This window comes from Salmo salar, unplaced genomic scaffold (genome assembly GCF_905237065.1).
Source record: "Salmo salar unplaced genomic scaffold, Ssal_v3.1, whole genome shotgun sequence".
NCBI classification, from domain to species: Eukaryota; Metazoa; Chordata; class Actinopteri; order Salmoniformes; family Salmonidae; genus Salmo; species Salmo salar.
Window position 1 is genome coordinate 36528 of NW_025548629.1, and position 25909 is coordinate 62436.

Sequence of the window (25909 nt, forward strand, 5' to 3'; positions counted from 1 at the left end):
AGGATCGGCCTTGAGATGAGAGATGTTTAGCTAACCTGAGCACAGGGAAGATTTATCCACTGATACCGACTGTAGCAGAACATAGGATGTTATTGGAGATGTTGGTGGCTAGAAAACCAGGTCTGAGTTGGGAGAAAGGTAGGGAGCGTCTGAAAAGTTCAAACCTAGATATATCAGCGAAACCATGGACTTTAGTAACTATATTAACAGTATGGAACTGGACTATAGTAACAGCATGGAACTGGACTATAGTAACTATAGTAACAGTATGGAACTGGACTATAGTAACTATAGTAACAGTATGGAACTGGACTATAGTAACTATAGTAACAGCATGGAACTGGACTATAGTAACTATAGTAACGGTATGGAACTGGGCTATAGTAACTATAGTAACAGTATGGAACTGGGCTATAGTAACTATAGTAACAGCATTGAACTGGACTATAGTAACTATAGTAACAGCATGGAACTGGACTATAGTAACAGTATGGAACTGGGCTATAGAAACTATAGTAACAGCATGGAACTGGACTATAGTAACTATAGTAACAGTATGGAACTGGACTATAGTAACTATAGTAACAGTATGGAACTGGACTATAGTAACAGCATGGAACTGGACTATAGTAACTATAGTAACAGTATGGAACTGGACTATAGTAACTATAGTAACAGTATGGAACTGGACTATAGTAACAGTATGGAACTGGACTATAGTAACAGTATGGAACTGGACTATAGTAACTATAGTAACAGTATGGAACTGGACTATAGTAACTATAGTAACGGTATGGAACTGGACTATAGTAACAGCATGGAACTGGGCTATAGTAACTATAGTAACAGTATGGAACTGGACTATAGTAACAGTATGGAACTGGACTATAGTAACTATAGTAACAGTATGGAACTGGACTATAGTAACAGTATGGAACTGGACTATAGTAACAGTATGGAACTGGACTATAGTAACTATAGTAACGGTATGGAACTGGACTATAGTAACAGTATGGAACTGGGCTATAGAAACTATAGTAACAGTATGGAACTGGACTATAGTAACAGTATGGAACTGGACTATAGTAACTATAGTAACAGTATGGAACTGGACTATAGTAACTATAGTAACGGTATGGAACTGGACTATAGTAACAGCATGGAACTGGGCTATAGTAACTATAGTAACAGTATGGAACTGGACTATAGTAACAGCATGGAACTGGACTATAGTAACAGCATGGAACTGGGCTATAGTAACTATAGTAACAGTATGGAACTGGACTATAGTAACTATAGTAACAGTATGGAACTGGACTATAGTAACTATAGTAACAGTATGGAACTGGACTATAGTAACTATAGTAACAGCATGGAACTGGACTATAGTAACTATAGTAACAGCATGGAACTGGACTATAGTAACTATAGTAACAGTATGGAACTGGACTATAGTAACTATAGTAACAGTATGGAACTGGACTATAGTAACTATAGTAACAGTATGGAACTGGACTATAGTAACTATAGTAACAGTATGGAACTGGACTATAGTAACTATAGTAACAGCATGGAACTGGACTATAGTAACTATAGTAACAGTATGGAACTGGACTATAGTAACTATAGTAACGGTATGGAACTGGACTATAGTAACAGCATGGAACTGGGCTATAGTAACTATAGTAACAGCATGGAACTGGACTATAGTAACTATAGTAACAGTATGGAACTGGGCTATAGTAACTATAGTAACGGCATAGAACCGGGCTATAGTAACAGTATGGAACTGGACTATAGTAACAGTATGGAACTGGGCTATAGTAACTATAGTAACGGTATGGAACTGGACTATAGTAACAGTATGGAACTGGGCTATAGTAACTATAGTAACAGTATGGAACTGGACTATAGTAACAGTATGGAACTGGACTATAGTAACTATAGTAACAGTATGGAACTGGGCTATATTAACAGTATGGAACTGGACTATAGTAACTATAGTAACAGTATGGAACTGGGCTATAGTAACTATAGTAACAGTATGGAACTGGACTATAGTAACAGTATGGAACTGGACTATAGTAACTATAGTAACAGTATGGAACTGGACTATAGTAACTATAGTAACAGCATGGAACTGGACTATAGTAACTATAGTAACAGTATGGAACTGGACTATAGTAACAGCATGGAACTGGACTATAGTAACTATAGTAACAGCATGGAACTGGACTATAGTAACTATAGTAACAGTATGGAACTGGGCTATAGTAACTATAGTAACAGTATGGAACTGGGCTATAGTAACTATAGTAACAGCATGGAACTGGACTATAGTAACTATAGTAACAGCATGGAACTGGACTATAGTAACTATAGTAACAGTATGGAACTGGACTATAGTAACTATAGTAACAGTATGGAACTGGACTATAGTAACAGCATGGAACTGGACTATAGTAACTATAGTAACAGCATGGAACTGGGCTATAGTAACTATAGTAACAGTATGGAACTGGACTATAGTAACTATAGTAACAGTATGGAACTGGACTATAGTAACTATAGTAACAGTATGGAACTGGACTATAGTAACTATAGTAACAGCATGGAACTGGACTATAGTAACTATAGTAACAGTATGGAACTGGACTATAGTAACAGCATGGAACTGGGCTATAGTAACAGTATGGAACTGGACTATAGTAACTATAGTAACAGCATGGAACTGGACTATAGTAACAGCATGGAACTGGACTATAGTAACTATAGTAACAGCATGGAACTGGACTATAGTAACTATAGTAACAGCATGGAACTGGACTATAGTAACTATAGTAACAGCATGGAACTGGACTATAGTAACTATAGTAACACTATGGAACTGGACTATAGTAACTATAGTAACAGCATGGAACTGGACTATAGTAACTATAGTAACAGTATGGAACTGGACTATAGTAACAGCATGGAACTGGACTATAGTAACTATAGTAACAGCATGGAACTGGACTATAGTAACTATAGTAACAGTATGGAACTGGACTATAGTAACTATAGTAACAGCATGGAACTGGACTATAGTAACTATAGTAACAGCATGGAACTGGACTATAGTAACTATAGTAACAGCATGGAACTGGACTATAGTAACTATAGTAACGGTATGGAACTGGACTATAGTAACAGCATGGAACTGGACTGTAGTAACTATAGTAACAGTATGGAACTGGACTATAGTAACAGCATGGAACTGGACTATAGTAACTATAGTAACAGCATGGAACTGGACTATAGTAACAGTATGGAACTGGACTATAGTAACTATAGTAACAGTATGGAACTGGACTATAGTAACTATAGTAACAGTATGGAACTGGACTATATTAACAGTATGGAACTGGACTATAGTAACTATAGTAACAGTATGGAACTGGGCTATAGTAACTATAGTAACAGTATGGAACTGGACTATAGTAACAGTATGGAACTGGACTATAGTAACTATAGTAACAGTATGGAACTGGACTATAGTAACTATAGTAACAGCATGGAACTGGACTATAGTAACTATAGTAACAGCATGGAACTGGACTATAGTAACTATAGTAACAGCATGGAACTGGACTATAGTAACTATAGTAACAGTATGGAACTGGACTATAGTAACTATAGTAACAGCATGGAACTGGACTATAGTAACTATAGTAACAGCATGGAACTGGACTATAGTAACTATAGTAACAGCATGGAACTGGACTATAGTAACTATAGTAACAGCATGGAACTGGACTATAGTAACTATAGTAACAGCATGGAACTGGACTATAGTAACTATAGTAACAGCATGGAACTGGACTATAGTAACTATAGTAACAGTATGGAACTGGACTATAGTAACTATAGTAACAGCATGGAACTGGACTATAGTAACAGTATGGAACTGGGCTATAGTAACTATAGTAACAGTATGGAACTGGACTATAGTAACTATAGTAACAGCATGGAACTGGACTATAGTAACTATAGTAACAGTATGGAACTGGACTATAGTAACTATAGTAACAGTATGGAACTGGACTATAGTAACAGTATGGAACTGGACTATAGTAACAGTATGGAACTGGACTATAGTAACTATAGTAACAGCATGGAACTGGACTGTAGTAACTATAGTAACAGCATGGAACTGGACTATAGTAACAGTATGGAACTGGACTATAGTAACAGCATGGAACTGGACTATAGTAACTATAGTAACAGCATGGAACTGGACTATAGTAACTATAGTAACAGTATGGAACTGGCTGTAACTATAGTAACAGCATGGAACTGGAAGTAACTATAGTAACAGCATGGAACTGGACTATAGTAACTATAGTAACAGCATGGAACTGGACTATAGTAACTATAGTAACAGCATGGAACTGGACTATAGTAACAGCATGGAACTGGACTATAGTAACAGTATGGAACTGGACTATAGTAACTATAGTAACAGCATGGAACTGGACTATAGTAACTATAGTAACAGCATGGAACTGGACTATAGTAACTATAGTAACAGCATGGAACTGGACTATAGTAACTATAGTAACAGCATGGAACTGGACTATAGTAACTGAAGGAGCAGCAGTAGTAGTGGTGAGTGTGAGTGAGCATAGTGTGATTTATAGATCAGAGGCCATACGTCTCGGAGGTGGAAACATACAAATCCACTGAGAATGTTAATCATGTATCGTTTTCTGCTCATTTAGAAGTATTGTAAGAGTTGACTCTGCCTGGTAGGAGGTTATAAATATATGTGTTTGTGTAATCATGTTTTTAGCAGCTGGTGAATTAACTTGGTATGAGCTTTTCCTGGTCGTCCGTTAGGTTCTGACAAACCGAGTGGAAAAACTAACTGATGGTACGAGGTAGACGGCCAAAACCAGATGTGATTGTTTTCAACGAGAGCACGGCGGTGAATGGCGGTTGAGGCACGGCGGTGAACGCCATCAGCCGCCACGGTAGACGGGACTTGCCACCAGAGTTAAAAATATTTAAACTTTTGCCATCTGCCGCAGTGTTGTTTTCTAACCAGATGTTGATATGCACTGTTTAGTGGAATCACCATAGCAACGCGTACCGTTGTGCTGGCTTGCTTTTGCAGCCACCCTCTGTTACGTCCTGACCAGTAAAAAGGGGTTGTTTGTTATTGTAGTTTGGTCAGGGCGTGGCAGGCGGGTGTTTTGTTTAGTGTGTTTCGTTTTTTTTGGGGGGGGGGGGGCAATGTTCTATGTTAGTATATTTCTATGTCTGTGTCTATTTAGTCTATTTCTATGTTAGAAGCAGCTCTTCTTCGTTGCTTTTGATTGGAGGCCACATTTAAGGAAGTTTTTTTTTTTTTGTCCCTGTGTTGGTGGGTAGTTGTTCCGTGTTTAGCGTGTTGCCGTACAGGACTGTCTTCGTCGGTGTTTTGTTATTTTGTTCAGTGTTCACGTTGCCTTCTCAATAGAAGATGAGTATTCACATTCCCGCTGCGTTTTGGTCTAATCCATACGACAAACGTTACACCCTCTTCCTTGCTTTCTTGTCCCGCTATGCCGACTGGTACGACAGATTTTTTATTATGTCCCTCGTCTAAAACGTGGCATCAGTCTCGAGAAAATACACGTTTTTCAGTATAAAAGTTTTAAAAAAATACTCGTTTTTCAGTGTAAAAGTTTTTAAAAAAACTATAAAAGTTAAAAAAAATACTAGTTTTTCAGTATAAAAGTTTGAAATGTTTTAACCAACTGTACGAAAAGCTGTGTAATTGTTTCTTCGAGTCGGGTGGTCTAACAAATATGTTTCTCTTGCTTTACGGTGTTATTGCTGATGACATCTGTTGTACCTGCAGGGCCTACGTTTGCAGCAGCCATGTGTGTGTCAGGCAGGAAACAGGGCAGCGTGGTGGTGTACAGAGCAGGACAGTACCCTCTCCAGCCCCTGGGGCCTGTCACGTTCCTCTGGAGACCCAGAGCACCGGGCCGGGGCCAGGAGGACCAAGGCTCCCAGGGATCAACACACAGACAGCTGTGGATCTGGGCTCATCCCACCATGAAAACGGTCAGAGGGACTAATATGCAGAATCAATCAGTAGTAGAAGTATTGAACAACCATTTAACTATTCATTGATGGTGTAATGTCTTGATTGTTGTCTATAATCTGGTCCAATCAGATGTCCCCTTTGGGATCGGTAAAGTACTATCCAATCAGATGTCCCCTTTTGGGATCGGTAAAGTACTATCCAATCAGATGTCCCCTTTGGGATCGGTAAAAGTACTATCCAATCAGATGTCCCCTTTGGGATCGGTAAAGTACTATCCAATCAGATGTCCCCTTTTGGGATCGGTAAAGTACTATCCAATCAGATGTCCCCTTTGGGATCGGTAAAGTACTATCCAATCAGATGTCCCCTTTTGGGATCGGTAAAGTACTATCCAATCAGATGTCCCCTTTTGGGATCGGTAAAGTACTATCCAATCAGATGTCCCCTTTGGGATCGGTAAAGTACTATCCAATCAGATGTCCCCTTTGGGATCGGTAAAGTACTGCTGTGTGATTGTCCTGGCTGTGCTCTGTGTCGTGGCTGTGCTCTGTGTCGTGACTGTGCTCTGTGTCGTGACTGTGCTCTGTGTCGTGACTGTGTTGTGACTGTGCTCTGTGTCGTGACTGTGCTCTGTGTCGTGACTGTGCTCTGTGTCGTGACTGTGCTCTGTGTCGTGACTGTGCTCTGTGTCGTGGCTGTGCTCTGTGTCGTGACTGTGCTCTGTGTCGTGACTGTGCTCTGTGTCGTGACTGTGCTCTGTGTCGTGACTGTGCTCTGTGTCGTGACTGTGCTTGTGACTGTGCTCTGTGTCGTGACTGTGCTCTGTGTCGTGACTGTGCTCTGTGTCGTGACTGTGCTCTGTGCTCTGCGTCAGGACCTCCTCCCAGAGCTGCAGGCTGTCTGTCAGTGTTCTGAGGCTGTACTTCCACCTGGTCCGGTGGAGCACCCGGTCCCACAGCCAGCCCCTACCCCCACCTTGGGCCCTGGTCCTGGGGCTTGTCCTGAGGCGGTGCGGGCCTCGGGTTCTGGTTCTAAGAGGAAGTGGTCCTCCAGGGAGCCTGAGGCTGCAGGTCCACCAGCCAAGAAGCTCCTGGGATACAGTACCATGTCTTCTACCACACCCGTCACCTGGAGGTCCAGTACCACTGGCATAGCCATCAGGTTGGTTCTGACTGGTAGAGTCCATCGGGTTGGTTCTGACTGGTAGAGTCCATCGGGTTGGTTCTGACTGGTAGAGTCCATCGGGTTGGTTCTGACTGGTAGAGTCCATCGGGTTGGTTCTGACTGGTAGAGTCCATCGGGTTGGTTCTGACTGGTAGAGTCCATCGGGTTGGTTCTGACTGGTAGAGTCCATCGGGTTGGTTCTGACTGGTATAGTCCATCGGGTTGGTTCTGACTGGTATAGTCCATCGGGTTGGTTCTGACTGGTAAGTCCATCGGGTTGGTTCTGACTGGTAGAGTCCATCGGGTTGGTTCTGACTGGTAGAGTCCATCGGGTTGGTTCTGACTGGTAGAGTCCATCAGGTTGAGGTTCTGACTGGTATAGTCCATCAGGTTGGTTCTGACTGGTATAGTCCATCGGGTTGGTTCTGACTGGTAGAGTCCATCGGGTTGGTTCTGACTGGTAGAGTCCATCGGGTTGGTTCTGACTGGTATAGTCCATCAGGTTGGTTCTGACTGGTATAGTCCATCAGGTTGGTTCTGACTGGTAGAGTCCATCGGGTTGGTTCTGACTGGTAGAGTCCATCGGGTTGGTTCTGACTGGTTCTGACTGGTATAGTCCATCAGGTTGGTTCTGACTGGTATAGTCCATCAGGTTGGTTCTGACTGGTAGAGTCCATCGGGTTGGTTCTGACTGGTATAGTCCATCAGGTTGGTTCTGACTGGTAGAGTCCATCAGGTTGGTTCTGACTGGTATAGTCCATCGGGTTGGTTCTGACTGGTAGAGTCCATCGGGTTGGTTCTGACTGGTATAGTCCATCGGGTTGGTTCTGACTGGTAGAGTCCATCGGGTTGGTTCTGACTGGTAGAGTCCATCGGGTTGGTTCTGACTGGTAGAGTCCATCGGGTTGGTTCTGACTGGTAGAGTCCATCGGGTTGGTTCTGACTGGTAGAGTCCATCGGGTTGGTTCTGACTGGTAGAGTCCATCGGGTTGGTTCTGACTGGTAGAGTCCATCGGGTTGGTTCTGACTGGTATAGTCCATCGGGTTGGTTCTGACTGCTTCCACTGGTAGAGTCCATCGGGTTGGTTCTGACTGCTTCCACTGGTAGAGTCCATCGGGTTGGTTCTGACTGGTTCTGACTGGTATAGTCCATCAGGTTGGTTCTGACTGGTAGAGTCCATCAGGTTGGTTCTGACTGGTAGAGTCCATCAGGTTGGTTCTGACTGGTAGAGTCCATCGGGTTGGTTCTGACTGGTAGAGTCCATCGGGTTGGTTCTGACTCCTTCCAGAGTCTCTCCAAGCTCTACGTTCGTGGACCTGTTAGTTGTGTCTGGAGGTTGGCACCTTGATGCTGTTAAGACTTCCTGAATGTTAAAACATCACGTTTTGATTTTGTCATATTTATAAACCCCTCCCTTTATAAACCCCTCCCTGTATAAACCCCTCCCTTTATAAACCCCTCCCTGTATAAACCCCTCCCTGTATAAACCCCTCCCTTTATAAACCCCTCCCTGTATAAACCCCTCCCTTTATAAACCCCTCCCTTTATAAACCCCTCCCTGTATAAACCCCTCCCTGTATAAACCCCTCCCTTTATAAACCCCTCCCTGTATAAACCCCTCCCTTTATAAACCCCTCCCTTTATAAACCCCTCCCTTTATAGACCCCTCCCTGTATAAACCCCTCCCTGTATAAACCCCTCCCTGTATAAACCCCTCCCTTTATAAACCCCTCCCTGTATAAACCCCTCCCTTTATAAACCCCTCCCTGTATAAACCCCTCCCTTTATAGACCCCTCCCTTTATAAACCCCTCCCTTTATAAACCCCTCCCTTTATAAACCCCTCCCTGTATAAACCCCTCCCTGTATAAACCCCTCCCTGTATAAACCCCTCCCTTTATAGACCCCTCCCTGTATAAACCCCTCCCTTTATAAACCCCTCCCTTTATAAACCCCTCCCTTTATAAACCCCTCCCTTTATAGACCCCTCCCTGTATAAACCCCTCCCTTTATAGACCCCTCCCTTTATAAACCCCTCCCTGTATAAACCCCTCCCTGTATAAACCCCTCCCTGTATAAACCCCTCCCTTTATAAACCCCTCCCTGTATAAACCCCTCCCTGTATAAACCCCTCCCTTTATTCTCAACCATGTGGACTTCCTGAATGTTGTTGTTTACTGTTGTTTTGCAGTGACCTCACCATGGAGATGGTGCGCTATCGTCTGATTGGACCTCTATCACATTCCGTTCTGACCGAAGCCCTGGCTCCTGCAACACACTGTGATGTAAGAACCTGGGATGATTTACCTGGAGACCCAGCTAATCACCTGGGATGATTTATCTGGAGACCAGCTAATCACCTGGGATGATTTATCTGGAGACCCAGCTAATCACCTGGGATGATTTATCTGGAGACCAGCTAATCACCTGGGATGATTTATCTGGAGACCAGCTAATCACCTGGGATGATTTATCTGGAGACCCAGCTAATCACCTGGGATGATTTATCTGGAGACCCAGCTAATCACCTGGGATGATTTATCTGGAGACCCAGCTAATCACCTGGGATGATTTATCTGGAGACCCAGCTAATCACCTGGGATGATTTATCTGGAAACCCAGCTAATCACCTGGGATGATTTATCTGGAGACCAGCTAATCACCTGGGATGATTTATCTGGAGACCAGCTAATCACCTGGGATGATTTGTCTGGAGACCAGCTAATCACCTGGGATGATTTATCTGGAGACCAGCTAATCACCTGGGATGATTTATCTGGAGACCAGCTAATCACCTGGGATGATTTATCTGGAGACCAGCTAATCACCTGGGATGATTTATCTGGAGACCAGCTAATCACCTGGGATGATTTATCTGGAGACCAGCTAATCACCTGGGATGATTTATCTGGAGACCCAGCTAATCACCTGGGATGAATTATCTGGCGACCAGCTAATCACCTGGGATGATTTACCAGTGTAAGGTGTTAGTCAGGTGTTTTATCTAGAGACTATAACCTGTATGTTCCAGTGTAAGGTGTTAGTCAGGTGTTTTATCTAGAGACTATAACCTGTATGTACCAGTGTAAGGTGTTAGTCAGGTGTTTTATCTAGAGACTATAACCTGTATGTACCAGTGTAAGGTGTTAGTGTTTTATCTAGAGACTATAACCTGTATGTTCCAGTGTAAGGTGTTAGTCAGGTGTTTTATCTAGAGACTATAACCTGTATGTTCCAGTGTAAGGTGTTAGGTGTTTTATCTAGAGACTATAACCTGTATGTTCCAGTGTAAGGTGTTAGTCAGGTGTTTTATCTAGAGACTATAACCTGTATGTTCCAGTGTAAGGTGTTAGTAGTGTTTTATCTAGAGACTATAACCTGTATGTTTCAGTGTAAGGTGTTAGTGTTTTATCTAGAGACTATAACCTGTATGTTCCAGTGTAAGGTGTTAGTCAGGTGTTTTATCTAGAGACTATAACCTGTATGTTCCAGTGTAAGGTGTTAGGTGTTTTATCTAGAGACTATAACCTGTATGTTCCAGTGTAAGGTGTTAGTCAGGTGTTTTATCTAGAGACTATAACCTGTATGTACCAGTGTAAGGTGTTAGGTGTTTTATCTAGAGACTATAACCTGTATGTACCAGTGTAAGGTGTTAGTCAGGTGTTTTATCTAGAGACTATAACCTGTATGTTCCAGTGTAAGGTGTTAGTCAGGTGTTTTATCTAGAGACTATAACCTGTATGTTCCAGTGTAAGGTGTTAGTCAGGTGTTTTATCTAGAGACTATAACCTGTATGTTCCAGTGTAAGGTGTTAGTCAGGTGTTTTATCTAGAGACTATAACCTGTATGTTCCAGTGTAAGGTGTTAGTGTTTTATCTAGAGACTATAACCTGTATGTTCCAGTGTAAGGTGTTAGTCAGGTGTTTTATCTAGAGACTATAACCTGTATGTACCAGTGTAAGGTGTTAGTGTTTTATCTAGAGACTATAACCTGTATGTACCAGTGTAAGGTGTTAGTCAGGTGTTTTATCTAGAGACTATAACCTGTATGTTCCAGTGTAAGGTGTTAGTGTTTTATCTAGAGACTATAACCTGTATGTTCCAGTGTAAGGTGTTAGTCAGGTGTTTTATCTAGAGACTATAACCTGTATGTTCCAGTGTAAGGTGTTAGGTGTTTTATCTAGAGACTATAACCTGTATGTACCAGTGTAAGGTGTTAGTCAGGTGTTTTATCTAGAGACTATAACCTGTATGTACCAGTGTAAGGTGTTAGTCAGGTGTTTTATCTAGAGACTATAACCTGTATGTACCAGTGTAAGGTGTTAGTGTTTTATCTAGAGACTATAACCTGTATGTACCAGTGTAAGGTGTTAGTCAGGTGTTTTATCTAGAGACTATAACCTGTATGTTCCAGTGTAAGGTGTTAGTGTTTTATCTAGAGACTATAACCTGTATGTTCCAGTGTAAGGTGTTAGTGTTTTATCTAGAGACTATAACCTGTATGTTCCAGTGTAAGGTGTTAGTGTTTTATCTGGAGACTATAACCTGTATGTTCCAGTGTAAGGTGTTAGTCAGGTGTTTTATCTAGAGACTATAACCTGTATGTACCAGTGTAAGGTGTTAGGTGTTTTATCTAGAGACTATAACCTGTATGTTCCAGTGTAAGGTGTTAGTCAGGTGTTTTATCTAGAGACTATAACCTGTATGTTCCAGTGTAAGGTGTTAGGTGTTTTATCTAGAGACTATAACCTGTATGTTCCAGTGTAAGGTGTTAGTGTTTTATCTGGAGACTATAACCTGTATGTTCCAGTGTAAGGTGTTAGTCAGGTGTTTTATCTAGAGACTATAACCTGTATGTACCAGTGTAAGGTGTTAGTCAGGTGATTTATCTAGAGACTATAACCTGTATGTTCCAGTGTAAGGTGTTAGTCAGGTGTTTTATCTAGAGACTATAACCTGTATGTACCAGTGTAAGGTGTTAGTGTTTTATCTAGAGACTATAACCTGTATGTTCCAGTGTAAGGTGTTAGTCAGGTGTTTTATCTAGAGACTATAACCTGTATGTACCAGTGTAAGGTGTTAGTGTTTTATCTAGAGACTATAACCTGTATGTACCAGTGTAAGGTGTTAGTCAGGTGTTTTATCTAGAGACTATAACCTGTATGTACCAGTGTAAGGTGTTAGTGTTTTATCTAGAGACTATAACCTGTATGTACCAGTGTAAGGTGTTAGTGTTTTATCTAGAGACTATAACCTGTATGTACCAGTGTAAGGTGTTAGTCAGGTGTTTTATCTAGAGACTATAACCTGTATGTTCCAGTGTAAGGTGTTAGTCAGGTGTTTTATCTAGAGACTATAACCTGTATGTTCCAGTGTAAGGTGTTAGTCAGGTGTTTTATCTAGAGACTATAACCTGTATGTACCAGTGTAAGGTGTTAGTCAGGTGTTTTATCTAGAGACTATAACCTGTATGTTCCAGTGTAAGGTGTTAGTCAGGTGTTTTATCTAGAGACTATAACCTGTATGTTCCAGTGTAAGGTGTTAGTGTTTTATCTAGAGACTATAACCTGTATGTTTCAGTGTAAGGTGTTAGTCAGGTGTTTTATCTAGAGACTATAACCTGTATGTTCCAGTGTAAGGTGTTAGTCAGGTGTTTTATCTAGAGACTATAACCTGTATGTACCAGTGTAAGGTGTTAGTCAGGTGTTTTATCTAGAGACTATAACCTGTATGTACCAGTGTAAGGTGTTAGTCAGGTGTTTTATCTAGAGACTATAACCTGTATGTACCAGTGTAAGGTGTTAGTCAGGTGTTTTATCTAGAGACTATAACCTGTATGTACCAGTGTAAGGTGTTAGTGTTTTATCTAGAGACTATAACCTGTATGTTCCAGTGTAAGGTGTTAGTCAGGTGTTTTATCTAGAGACTATAACCTGTATGTTCCAGTGTAAGGTGTTAGGTGTTTTATCTAGAGACTATAACCTGTATGTACCAGTGTAAGGTGTTAGTCAGGTGTTTTATCTAGAGACTATAACCTGTATGTACCAGTGTAAGGTGTTAGTCAGGTGTTTTATCTAGAGACTATAACCTGTATGTTTCAGTGTAAGGTGTTAGTGTTTTATCTAGAGACTATAACCTGTATGTTCCAGTGTAAGGTGTTAGTCAGGTGTTTTATCTAGAGACTATAACCTGTATGTACCAGTGTAAGGTGTTAGTCAGGTGTTTTATCTAGAGACTATAACCTGTATGTACCAGTGTAAGGTGTTAGTCAGGTGTTTTATCTAGAGACTATAACCTGTATGTTCCAGTGTAAGGTGTTAGTGTTTTATCTAGAGACTATAACCTGTATGTACCAGTGTAAGGTGTTAGTCAGGTGTTTTATCTAGAGACTATAACCTGTATGTACCAGTGTAAGGTGTTAGTCAGGTGTTTTATCTAGAGACTATAACCTGTATGTTCCAGTGTAAGGTGTTAGTGTTTTATCTAGAGACTATAACCTGTATGTTCCAGTGTAAGGTGTTAGTCAGGTGTTTTATCTAGAGACTATAACCTGTATGTTCCAGTGTAAGGTGTTAGTCAGGTGTTTTATCTAGAGACTATAACCTGTATGTACCAGTGTAAGGTGTTAGTCAGGTGTTTTATCTAGAGACTATAACCTGTATGTTCCAGTGTAAGGTGTTAGTCAGGTGTTTTATCTAGAGACTATAACCTGTATGTTCCAGTGTAAGGTGTTAGGTGTTTTATCTAGAGACTATAACCTGTATGTTCCAGTGTAAGGTGTTAGTCAGGTGTTTTATCTAGAGACTATAACCTGTATGTACCAGTGTAAGGTGTTAGTGTTTTATCTAGAGACTATAACCTGTATGTTCCAGTGTAAGGTGTTAGTCAGGTGTTTTATCTAGAGACTATAACCTGTATGTTCCAGTGTAAGGTTTTAGGTGTTTTATCTAGAGACTATAACCTGTATGTACCAGTGTAAGGTGTTAGTGTTTTATCTAGAGACTATAACCTGTATGTTCCAGTGTAAGGTGTTAGGTGTTTTATCTAGAGACTATAACCTGTATGTTCCAGTGTAAGGTGTTAGTCAGGTGTTTTATCTAGAGACTATAACCTGTATGTTCCAGTGTAAGGTGTTAGTCAGGTGTTTTATCTAGAGACTATAACCTGTATGTACCAGTGTAAGGTGTTAGTGTTTTATCTAGAGACTATAACCTGTATGTACCAGTGTAAGGTGTTAGTGTTTTATCTAGAGACTATAACCTGTATGTACCAGTGTAAGGTGTTAGTCAGGTGTTTTATCTAGAGACTATAACCTGTATGTTCCAGTGTAAGGTGTTAGTGTTTTATCTAGAGACTATAACCTGTATGTTCCAGTGTAAGGTGTTAGTGTTTTATCTAGAGACTATAACCTGTATGTTCCAGTGTAAGGTGTTAGTCAGGTGTTTTATCTAGAGACTATAACCTGTATGTTCCAGTGTAAGGTGTTAGTCAGGTGTTTTATCTAGAGACTATAACCTGTATGTACCAGTGTAAGGTGTTAGTCAGGTGTTTTATCTAGAGACAATAACCTGTATGTTCCAGTGTAAGGTGTTAGTGTTTTATCTAGAGACTATAACCTGTATGTTCCAGTGTAAGGTGTTAGTGTTTTATCTAGAGACTATAACCTGTATGTTCCAGTGTAAGGTGTTAGTCAGGTGTTTTATCTAGAGACTATAACCTGTATGTTCCAGTGTAAGGTGTTAGTGTTTTATCTAGAGACTATAACCTGTATGTTCCAGTGTAAGGTGTTAGTGTTTTATCTAGAGACTATAACCTGTATGTACCAGTGTAAGGTGTTAGTCAGGTGTTTTATCTAGAGACTATAACCTGTATGTACCAGTGTAAGGTGTTAGAGTGTTTTATCTAGAGACTATAACCTGTATGTACCAGTGTAAGGTGTTAGTGTTTTATCTAGAGACTATAACCTGTATGTACCAGTGTAAGGTGTTAGTCAGGTGTTTTATCTAGAGACTATAACCTGTATGTTTCAGTGTAAGGTGTTTTATCTAGAGACTATAACCTGTATGTTCCAGTGTAAGGTGTTAGTGTTTTATCTAGAGACTATAACCTGTATGTTCCAGTGTAAGGTGTTAGTCAGGTGTTTTATCTAGAGACTATAACCTGTATGTTCCAGTGTAAGGTGTTAAGGTGTTTTATCTAGAGACTATAACCTGTATGTTCCAGTGTAAGGTGTTAGTCAGGTGTTTTATCTAGAGACTATAACCTGTATGTTCCAGTGTAAGGTGTTAGTCAGGTGTTTTATCTAGAGACTATAACCTGTATGTTCCAGTGTAAGGTGTTAGGTGTTTTATCTAGAGACTATAACCTGTATGTTCCAGTGTAAGGTGTTAGTCAGGTGTTTTATCTAGAGACTATAACCTGTATGTTCCAGTGTAAGGTGTTAGCAGTGTTTTATCTAGAGACTATAACCTGTATGTACCAGTGTAAGGTGTTAGGTGTTTTATCTAGAGACTATAACCTGTATGTTTCAGTGTAAGGTGTTAGTCAGGTGTTTTATCTGGAGACTATAACCTGTATGTTCCAGTGTAAGGTGTTAGTCAGTGTTTTATCTAGAGACTATAACCTGTATGTTCCAGTGTAAGGTGTTAGTCAGGTGTTTTATCTAGAGACTATAACCTGTATGTTCCAGTGTAAGGTGTTAGTAGGTGTTTTATCTAGAGACTATAACCTGTATGTTCCAGTGTAAGGTGTTAGTGTTTTATCTAGAGACTATAACCTGTATGTTCCAGTGTAAGGTGTTAGTCAGGTGTTTTATCTAGAGACTATAACCTGTATGTTCCAGTGTAAGGTGTTAGTAGTGTTTTATCTAGAGACTATAACCTGTATGTTTCAGTGTAAGGTGTTAGTCAGGTGTTTTATCTAGAGACTATAACCTGTATGTACCAGTGTAAGGTGTTAGTCAGGTGTTTTATCTGGAGACTATAACCTGTATGTACCAGTGTAAGGTGTTAGTCAGGTGTTTTATCTAGAGACTATAACCTGTATGTTCCAGTGTAAGGTGTTTTATCTAGAGACTATAACCTGTATGTTCCAGTGTAAGGTGTTAGTCAGGTGTTTTATCTAGAGACTATAACCTGTATGTTCCAGTGTAAGGTGTTTTATCTAGAGACTATAACCTGTATGTACCAGTGTAAGGTGTTAGTGTTTTATCTAGAGACTATAACCTGTATGTACCAGTGTAAGGTGTTAGTCAGGTGTTTTATCTATAGACTATAACCTGTATGTTCCAGTGTAAGGTGTTAGGTGTTTTATCTAGAGACTATAACCTGTATGTACCAGTGTAAGGTGTTAGTCAGGTGTTTTATCTAGAGACTATAACCTGTATGTTCCAGTGTAAGGTGTTAGTCAGGTGTTTTATCTAGAGACTATAACCTGTATGTTCCAGTGTAAGGTGTTAGGTGTTTTATCTAGAGACTATAACCTGTATGTACCAGTGTAAGGTGTTAGTCAGGTGTTTTATCTAGAGACTATAACCTGTATGTTCCAGTGTAAGGTGTTAGTCAGGTGTTTTATCTAGAGACTATAACCTGTATGTTCCAGTGTAAGGTGTTAGGTGTTTTATCTAGAGACTATAACCTGTATGTTCCAGTGTAAGGTGTTAGTGTTTTATCTAGAGACTATAACCTGTATGTTCCAGTGTAAGGTGTTAGGTGTTTTATCTAGAGACTATAACCTGTATGTACCAGTGTAAGGTGTTATAGGTGTTTTATCTAGAGACTATAACCTGTATGTACCAGTGTAAGGTGTTAGTCAGGTGTTTTATCTAGAGACTATAACCTGTATGTTCCAGTGTAAGGTGTTAGGTGTTTTATCTAGAGACTATAACCTGTATGTACCAGTGTAAGGTGTTAGTCAGGTATTCTATCTTTATTTCAGGCTGCAGGTAAATCCAGACCATCTCCCTTCTGGTGGCCAGATCACTGCGGAGACGACTGTAACATGTCTCTTCATCAACAACAAGCTGGTGTCTTCAACATGCTCAAAGGTGGGTTCCTCACAACTACATTCCTCATTCATTACCTACATTCATGTAACGTTCGTCTGTGGAAGAAAGAGTAGACCAAAGCGCAGCGTGACACGTGTTCATGATGTTTATTAATAACTTGAACACTGAAACACAAAAAACACAAAGTGGAACAAAACGCAACAGTTCTGATCAGGTGAACACACCAAACAGAAAACAACTACCCACCCCAACCCTGTGGGAAAAGGCTACCTAAGTATGGTTCCCAATCAGAGACAACGATAGACAGCTGTCCCTGATTGAGGACCATACCCGGAAAAAAACAAAGAATTACCAAAACATAGAAAAAAGGACATAGAATGCCCACCCTAGTCACACCCTGGCCTAACCAAAATAGAGAATAAAACCCTCTCTATGGCCAGGGCGTGACAATTCATTAATTAGCCCGGTTCCTAGAGAGATACAGTTGTGAAGTCGGGAAGTTTACATACACTTAGGTTGGAGTCATTAAAACTCGTTTTTCAACCACTCCACAAATTTCTTGTTAACAAACTATAGTTTTGGCAAGTCGGTTAGGACATCTACTTTGTGCACGACACAAGTCATTTTTCCAACAATTGTTTACAGGCAGATTATTTGACTTATAATTCACTGTATCACAATTCCAGTGGGTCAGAAGTTTACATACACTAAGTTGACTGTGCCTTTAAACAGCTTGGAAAATTCCAGAAAATGATGTCATGGCTTTAGAAGTTTCTGATAGGCTAATTGACATCATTTGAGTCAATTGGAGGTGTACCTGTGGATGTATTTCAAGGCCTACCTTCAAACTCAGTGCCTCTTTGCTTGACATCTCCTCCTCTCCAAAGCGTACCTCATGTCCTGTCTCTCCTCCCCTCCAAAGCGTACCTCATGTCCTGTCTCTCCTCCTCTCCAAAGCGTACCTCATGTCCTGTCTCTCCTCCTCTCCAAAGCGTACCTCATGTCCTGTCCAGTCTCTCCTCCTCTCCAAAGTGTACCTCATGTCCTGTCCTGTCTCTCCTCCTCTCCAAAGCGTACCTCATGTCCTGTCCTGTCTCTCCTTCCCTCCAAAGCGTACCTCATGTCCTGTCCTGTCTCCTCCTCTCCAAAGCGTACCTCATGTCTCTCCTCCTCTCCAAAGCGTACCTCATGTCTCTCCTCCTCTCCAAAGCGTACCTCATGTCCTGTCCTGTCTCTCCTCCCCTCCAAAGCGTACCTCATGTCCTGTCTCTCCTCCTCTCCAAAGCATACCTCATGTCCTGTCCTGTCTCTCCTCCCCTCAGGGGTGTACTCCACAGCGGAGGTCCCAGCTGGCTCAGTTCTGGGTCTGACGGTGGATGACCCCAGGTTGACCTTACCAAACAAGAGAAGCAAGGCCGTGTCCGACGTCAGGAAGGCACAAGGTAACCTCCGAGCCGGTAGCCACGGTAACCTCCGAGCCGGTAGCCGCGGCAACCTCCGAGCCGGTAGCCGCGGCAACCTCCGAGCCGGTAGCCGCGGCAACCTCCGAGCCGGTAGCCGCGGCAACCTCCGAGCCGGGAGACAGGGTGGGGTGGTTCAGACAGGTCCGATTTTATGTAGTTTACATTACGTCATTATTCTCCTTTAGGGTGATTCTACCTGGGCCGTGCTCAGAACACAACCTTTTCAATCAGAGTGAAACTGTGAGGTAGCCTTCTACCTGATATTTAATAAGAACGCATGCAAGAAAGTGTAATAGATTGTTCCCAGCTGAACAGGACCCTGTGTTTTGTGATGGTAATAGGGTCCTGAGGCTTTGTGGGTAGGGAGGTTCTGTGGGTCATTCTCTGCTCTTCTTGGTTGTGGTATTTCTCCGGTCCTGTCTGAGGCTGGTTGTGGTATTTCTCTGGTCCTGTCTGAGGCTGGTTGTGGTATTTCTCCGGTCCTGTCTGAGGCTGGTTGTGGTATTTCTCCGGTCCTGTCTGAGGCTGGTTGTGGTATTTCTCCGGTCCTGTCTGAGGCTGGTTGTGGTATTTCTCCGGTCCTGTCTGAGGCTGGTTGTGGTATTTCTCCGGTCCTGTCTGAGGCTGGTTGTGGTATTTCTCTGGTCCTGTCTGAGGCTGGTTGTGGTATTTCTCCGGTCCTGTCTGAGGCTGGTTGTGGTATTTCTCCGGTCCTGTCTGAGGCTGGTTGTGGTATTTCTCCGGTGCTGTCTGAGGCTGGTTGTGGTATTTCTCCGGTCCTGTCTGAGGCTGGTTGTGGTATTTCTCCGGTCCTGTCTGAGGCTGGTTGTGGTATTTCTCTGGTCCTGTCTGAGGCTGGTTGTGGTATTTCTCCGGTCCTGTGCTCCTGGGGAGCCTCTGCTCGTCCATGCAGATGTCCCAGGTTCGAATCCTGGCAGGGCCCTGTGCTCAGACCACGCCCTCAGATGTTCACACCCACTTCCTTATTTACGTTTTTAGTACCTGGCTGAGGGTTGCATCACCCACTTCCTTATTTACCTTTTGTTGCCTGGCTGGGTGTTGCGTCATCCACTTCCTTATTTACCTTTTGTTGCCTGGCTGGGGGTTGCATCATCCACTTCCTTATTTACCTTTTAGTACCTGGCTGGGTGTTGCATCATCCACTTCCTTATTTAATGGATGTACAGTGGGGGGAAAAAAGTATTTGATCCCCTGCTGATTTTGTACGTTTGCCCACTGACAAAGAAATGATCAGTCTATAATTTTAATGGCAGGTTTATTTGAACAGTGAGAGACTGAATAACAACAACAAAAATCCTGAAAAACGCATGTCAAAAATGTTATAAAATGCTTTGCATTTTAATGAGGGAAATAAGTATTTGACCTCCTCTGCAAAACATGACTTAGTACTTGGTGGCAAAACCCTTGTTGGCAATCACAGAGGTCAGACGTTTCTTGTAGTTGGCCACCAGGTTTGCACAAATCTCAGGAGGGATTTTGTCCCACTCCTCTTTGCAGATCTTCTCCAAGTCATTAAGGTTTCGAGGCTGACGGATGGCAACTCAAACCTTCAGCTCCCTCCACAGATTTTCTGTGGGATTAAGGTCTGGAGACTGGCTAGGCCACTCCAGGACCTTAATGTGCTTCTTCTTGAGCCACTCCTTTGTTGCCTTGGCCGTGTGTTTTGGGTCATTGTCATGCTGGAATACCCATCCACGACCCATTTTCAATGCCCTGGCTGAGGGAAGGAGGTTTTCACCCAAGATTTGACGGTACATGGCCCCGTCCATCGTCCCTTTGATGCGGTGAAGTTGTCCTGTCCCCTTAGCAGAAAAACACCCCCAAAGCATAATGTTTCCACCTCCATGTTTGACGGTGGGGATGGTGTTCTTGGGGTCATAGGCAGCATTCCTCCTCCACCAAACACGGCGAGTTGAGTTGATGTCAAAGAGCTCCATTTTGGTCTCATCTGACCACAACACTTTCACCCAGTTGTCCTCTTAGTCATTCAGATGTTCATTGGCAGACTTCAGACGGGCCTGTATATGTATTCTTGAGCAGGGGGACCTTGCGGGTGCTGCAGGATTTCAGTCCTTCACGGCGTAGTGTGTTACCAATTGTTTTCTTGGTGACTATGGTCCCAGCTGCCTTGAGATCATTGACAAGATCCTCCCGTGTAGTTCTGGGCTGATTCCTCACCGTTCTCATGATCATTGCAACTCCGCGAGGTGAGATCTTGCATGGAGCCCCAGGCCGAGGGATATTGACAGTTCTTTTGTGTTTCTTCCATTTGCGAATAATCGCACCGAATGTTGTCACCTTCTCACTAAGCTGCTTGGCGATGGTCTTGTAGCCCATTCCAGCCTTGTGTAGTTCTACAATCTTGTCCCTGACATCCTTGGAGAGCTCTTTGGTCTTGGCCATGGTGGAGAGTTTGGAATCTGATTGCTTCCTCTGGACGGGTGTCTTTTTACATGTAACAAGCTGCGGTTAGGAGCACTCCCTTTAAGAGTGTGCTCCTAATCTCAGCTCGTTACCTGTATAAAAGACACCTGGGAGCCAGAAATCTTTCTGATTTGAGAGGAGGTCAAATACTTATTTCCCTCATTAAAATGCAAATCAATTTATAACATTTCTGACATGCGTTTTCTGGATATTTTTGTTGTTATTCTGTCTCTCACTGTTCAAATAAACCTACCATTAAAATTATAGACTGATCATTTCTTTGTCAGTGGGCAAACGTACAAAATCAGCAGGGGATCAAATACTTTCCCCCCCCCACTGTAGGCCTATAGAGCTACTAGGTGAAGCTGTAGATGTTACCAACTAGTTGTGTTCTTCCTCTGGCCTACTCAACTCAGTTCGGTGACTCTCCTGAGTACCTGGTCATACGGCAGTATGCCCTCTGCCATGTTGTTTCAGGAGTGAACGAGGAGAGGAGGAGGGAACTGATGTTGAAGGGGATCCCTGAACCCCTCAGCCAGAGTTCCCTGTGGGACCGGTCTGTCCGCGACAACGTCACACACAACAAGATGACAGACCAGGTACTGAACCATAGCAACATGTCTGTCTAATATATCATTTACTAAATGTATGTCCCCCTCCAGGAGACTCTACCCAGGAAGTAGAAACACTAAATGTATGGAGACTTTACCCAGGAAGTAGAGACACTAAATGTATGGAGACTCTACCCAGGAAGTAGAGACACTAAATGTATGGAGACTTTACCCAGGAAGTAGAGACACTAAATGTATGGAGACTTTACCCAGGAAGAAGAGACACTAAATGTATGGAGACTTTACCCAGGAAGTAGAGACACTAAATGTATGGAGACTCTACCCAGGAAGAAGAGACACTAAATGTATGGAGACTCTACCCAGGAAGTAGAAACACTAAATGTATGGAGACTCTACCCAGGAAGTAGAGACACTAAATGTATGGAGACTTTACCCAGGAAGTAGAGACACTAAATGTATGGAGACTCTACCCAGGAAGAAGAAACACTAAATGTATGGAGACTTTACCCAGGAAGTAGAGACACTAAATGTATGGAGACTTTACCCAGGAAGAAGAGACACTAAATGTATGGAGACTTTACCCAGGAAGAAGAGACACTAAATGTATGGAGACTTTACCCAGGAAGTAGAGACACTAAATGTATGGAGACTCTACCCAGGAAGAAGAGACACTAAATGTATGGAGACTCTACCCAGGAAGAAGAAACACTAAATGTATGGAGGCTCTACCCAGGAAGTAGAAACACTAAATGTATGGAGACTCTACCCAGGAAGAAGAAACACTAAATGTATGGAGACTCTACCCAGGAAGTAGAGACACTAAATGTATGGAGACTCTACCCAGGAAGAAGAGACACTAAATGTATGGAGACTCTACCCAGGAAGTAGAGACACTAAATGTATGGAGACTCTACCCAGGAAGTAGAGACACTAAATGTATGGAGACTCTACCCAGGAAGAAGAGACACTAAATGTATGGAGACTTTACCCATGAAGTAGAGACACTAAATGTATGGAGACTCTACCCAGGAAGTAGAGACACTAAATGTATGGAGACTCTACCCAGGAAGAAGAGACACTAAATGTATGGAGACTCTACCCAGGAAGAAGAGACACTAAATGTATGGAGACTCTACCCAGGAAGTAGAAACACTAAATGTATGGAGACTCTACCCAGGAAGTAGAAACACTAAATGTATGGAGACTCTACCCAGGAAGTAGAAACACTAAATGTATGGAGACTCTACCCAGGAAGTAGAAACACTAAATGTATGGAGACTCTACCCAGGAAGTAGAAACACTAAATGTATGGAGACTCTACCCAGGAAGTAGAAACACTAAATGTATGGAGACTCTACCCAGGAAGAAGAGATCAATATTTTTTCCTCGTGTTTGATTGTCCTTCAAGAATCCACGCTGCTGTTGAATTGAATCCTTGACTGCATCTGTACCTCGGTTTCTATCCAATTGGCAACAGATTTTCATGTGAATATAAAAACGATATGCACATTTTCCCACCAGATGTGTTTCCATCACATTGACTTGTTGCAGATAAAAGGCTGTGTGTGATGACGTAGTGCACGTAAAAATACCTTCTGTTGTTAAATTCCCATGTAGTGATTAAACAGTACAAGTTAGATGGGTTTCCATCGCATTCACAGTTTCCTGACAGGTTCTGGAACATTCTCTATAGACAACAGTTCACTGACAGGTTCTGGAACATTCTCTATAGACAACAGTTCACTGTCAGGTTCTGGAACATTCTCTATAGACAACAGTTCACTGACAGGTTCTGGAACATTCTCTATAGACAACAGTTCACTGTCAGGTTCTGGAACATTCTCTATAGACAACAGTTCACTGGCAGGTTCTGGAACATTCTCTATAGACAACAGTTCACTGTCAGGTTCTGGAACATTCTCTATAGACAACAGTTCACTGTCAGGTTCTGGAACATTCTCTATAGACAACAGTTCACTGTCAGGTTCTGGAACATTCTCTATAGACAACAGTTCACTGTCAGGTTCTGGAACATTCTCCCAGGTTTACCACGTGGTCGTACGACGCAGCATACCATGGCCTGACTCCAGGTTTACCACGTGGTCGTACGACGCAGCATACCATGGCCTGAGATAATACATTTTTACCAACATCAAAAACATCACACCATGTCTCAGGAACGTTTTTCTGTTGACATTTTGTGAAATTGTATCACACCTGTGGTGATTTTATTTTCATCCGGTCTAACTCGCATAAAAACTTCAGATGGAAATGTGGGTTGTCTCCCATATCAGTCTTCTCTCTGTCTGCAGGAAGTCAACAGACTGCGTAATGATGTTCTGGTCCCAGGCTCCAGACTACCCACCCCTCTGCAGGGTAGAGTACCCGTCCTACTGGTGCAGCAGTCTGGGAAGAGCCAGGGAACAGAGATGGGGTCCTGGGGGACTGGCTGGGACCTGCTGCTACCCAAAGCCTGGGGCATGGCCTTCTGGGTCCCTCTGGTATGGACTACACCTTCCCTATATAGTACACTACTCTAGACCAGGACCCACCCTATTCCCTATATAGTACACTACTCTAGACCAGGACCCAATGGCACCCTATTCCCTATATAGGGCACTACTCTAGACCAGGACCCAATGGCACCCTATTCCCTATATAGTACACTACTCTAGACCAGGACCCAATGGCACCCTATTCCCTATATAGTACACTACTCTAGACCAGGACCCAATGGCACCCTATTCCCTATATAGGGCACTACTTTAGACCAGGACCCAATGGCACCCTATTCCCTATATAGGGCACTACTTTAGACCAGGACCCAATGGCACCCTATTCCCTATATAGGGCACTACTTTAGACCAGGACCCAATGGCACCCTATTCCCTATATAGTACACTACTCTAGACCAGGACCCAATGGCACCCTATTCCCTATATAGGGCACTACTTTAGACCAGGACCCAATGGCACCCTATTCCCTATATAGGGCACTACTTTAGACCAAAGGCCATAGAATATGTGGTTATAGTGCTTTTTGAGGAGCCCCTTTAAGTAGACTAATTACTACAAACATGTCTGGTCGACCCCCCTCTCCTCTCCTCTCAAGGTAGGTAGAGGACTGGTAATTAAGGTAGTACCCCTCTCCAGGTAGGTAGAGGACTGGTAATTAAGGTAGTACCCCTCTCCAGGTAGGTAGAGGACTGGTAATTAAGGTAGTACCCCTCTCCTCTCCAGGTAGGTAGAGGACTGGTAATTAAGGTAGTACCCCTCTCCTCTCCAGGTAGGTAGAGGACTGGTAATTAAGGTAGTACCCCTCTCCTCTCCAGGTAGGTAGAGGACTGGTAATTAAGGTAGTACCCCTCTCCTCTCCAGGTAGGTAGAGGACTGGTAATTAAAGTAGTACCCCTCTCCAGGTAGGTAGAGGACTGGTAATTAAGGTAGTACCCCTCTCCTCTCCAGGTAGGTAGAGGACTGGTAATTAAGGTAGTTCTCCTCTCCAGGTAGGTAGAGGACTGGTAATTAAGGTAGTAACCCTCTCCAGGTAGGTAGAGGACTGGTAATTAAAGTAGTAACCCTCTCCTCTCCAGGTAGGTAGAGGACTGGTAATTAAGGTAGTACCCCTCTCCAGGTAGGTAGAGGACTGGTAATTAAGGTAGTACCCCTCTCCTCTCCAGGTAGGTAGAGGACTGGTAATTAAGGTAGTACCCCTCTCCTCTCCAGGTAGGTAGAGGACTGGTAATTAAGGTAGTAACCCTCTCCTCTCCAGGTAGGTAGAGGACTGGTAATTAAGGTAGTACCCCTCTCCAGGTAGGTAGAGGACTGGTAATTAAGGTAGTACCCCTCTCCTCTCCAGGTAGGTAGAGGACTGGTAATTAAGGTAGTAACCCTCTCCAGGTAGGTAGAGGACTGGTAATTAAGGTAGTACCCCTCTCCTCTCCAGGTAGGTAGAGGACTGGTAATTAAGGTAGTACCCCTCTCCTCTCCAGGTAGGTAGAGGACTGGTAATTAAAGTAGTAACCCTCTCCTCTCCAGGTAGGTAGAGGACTGGTAATTAAAGTAGTAACCCTCTCCAGATAGGTAGAGGACTGGTAATTAAGGTAGTACCCCTCTCCAGGTAGGTAGAGGACTGGTAATTAAGGTAGTAACCCTCTCCTCTCCAGGTAGGTAGAGGACTGGTA

The 25909-nt window shown here is 42.6% G+C and overlaps 1 protein-coding gene across 2 annotated transcripts in view; it reads left to right on the forward strand.

The window, feature by feature from the left end:
- LOC106561141 (ribonucleases P/MRP protein subunit POP1) overlaps window positions 1-25909 on the forward strand; it is a 51679-nt gene that overhangs the window by 17142 nt on the left and 8628 nt on the right. For both annotated transcript variants that reach the window (XM_045712584.1, XM_045712585.1), the window contains exons 6-12: window positions 5885-6093; window positions 6951-7237; window positions 9432-9525; window positions 17177-17285; window positions 18569-18688; window positions 21632-21753; window positions 24039-24227. In XM_045712584.1, the coding sequence (XP_045568540.1) occupies window positions 5885-6093; window positions 6951-7237; window positions 9432-9525; window positions 17177-17285; window positions 18569-18688; window positions 21632-21753; window positions 24039-24227 (1130 nt within the window). The remainder of the gene's footprint in view (window positions 1-5884; window positions 6094-6950; window positions 7238-9431; window positions 9526-17176; window positions 17286-18568; window positions 18689-21631; window positions 21754-24038; window positions 24228-25909) is intronic.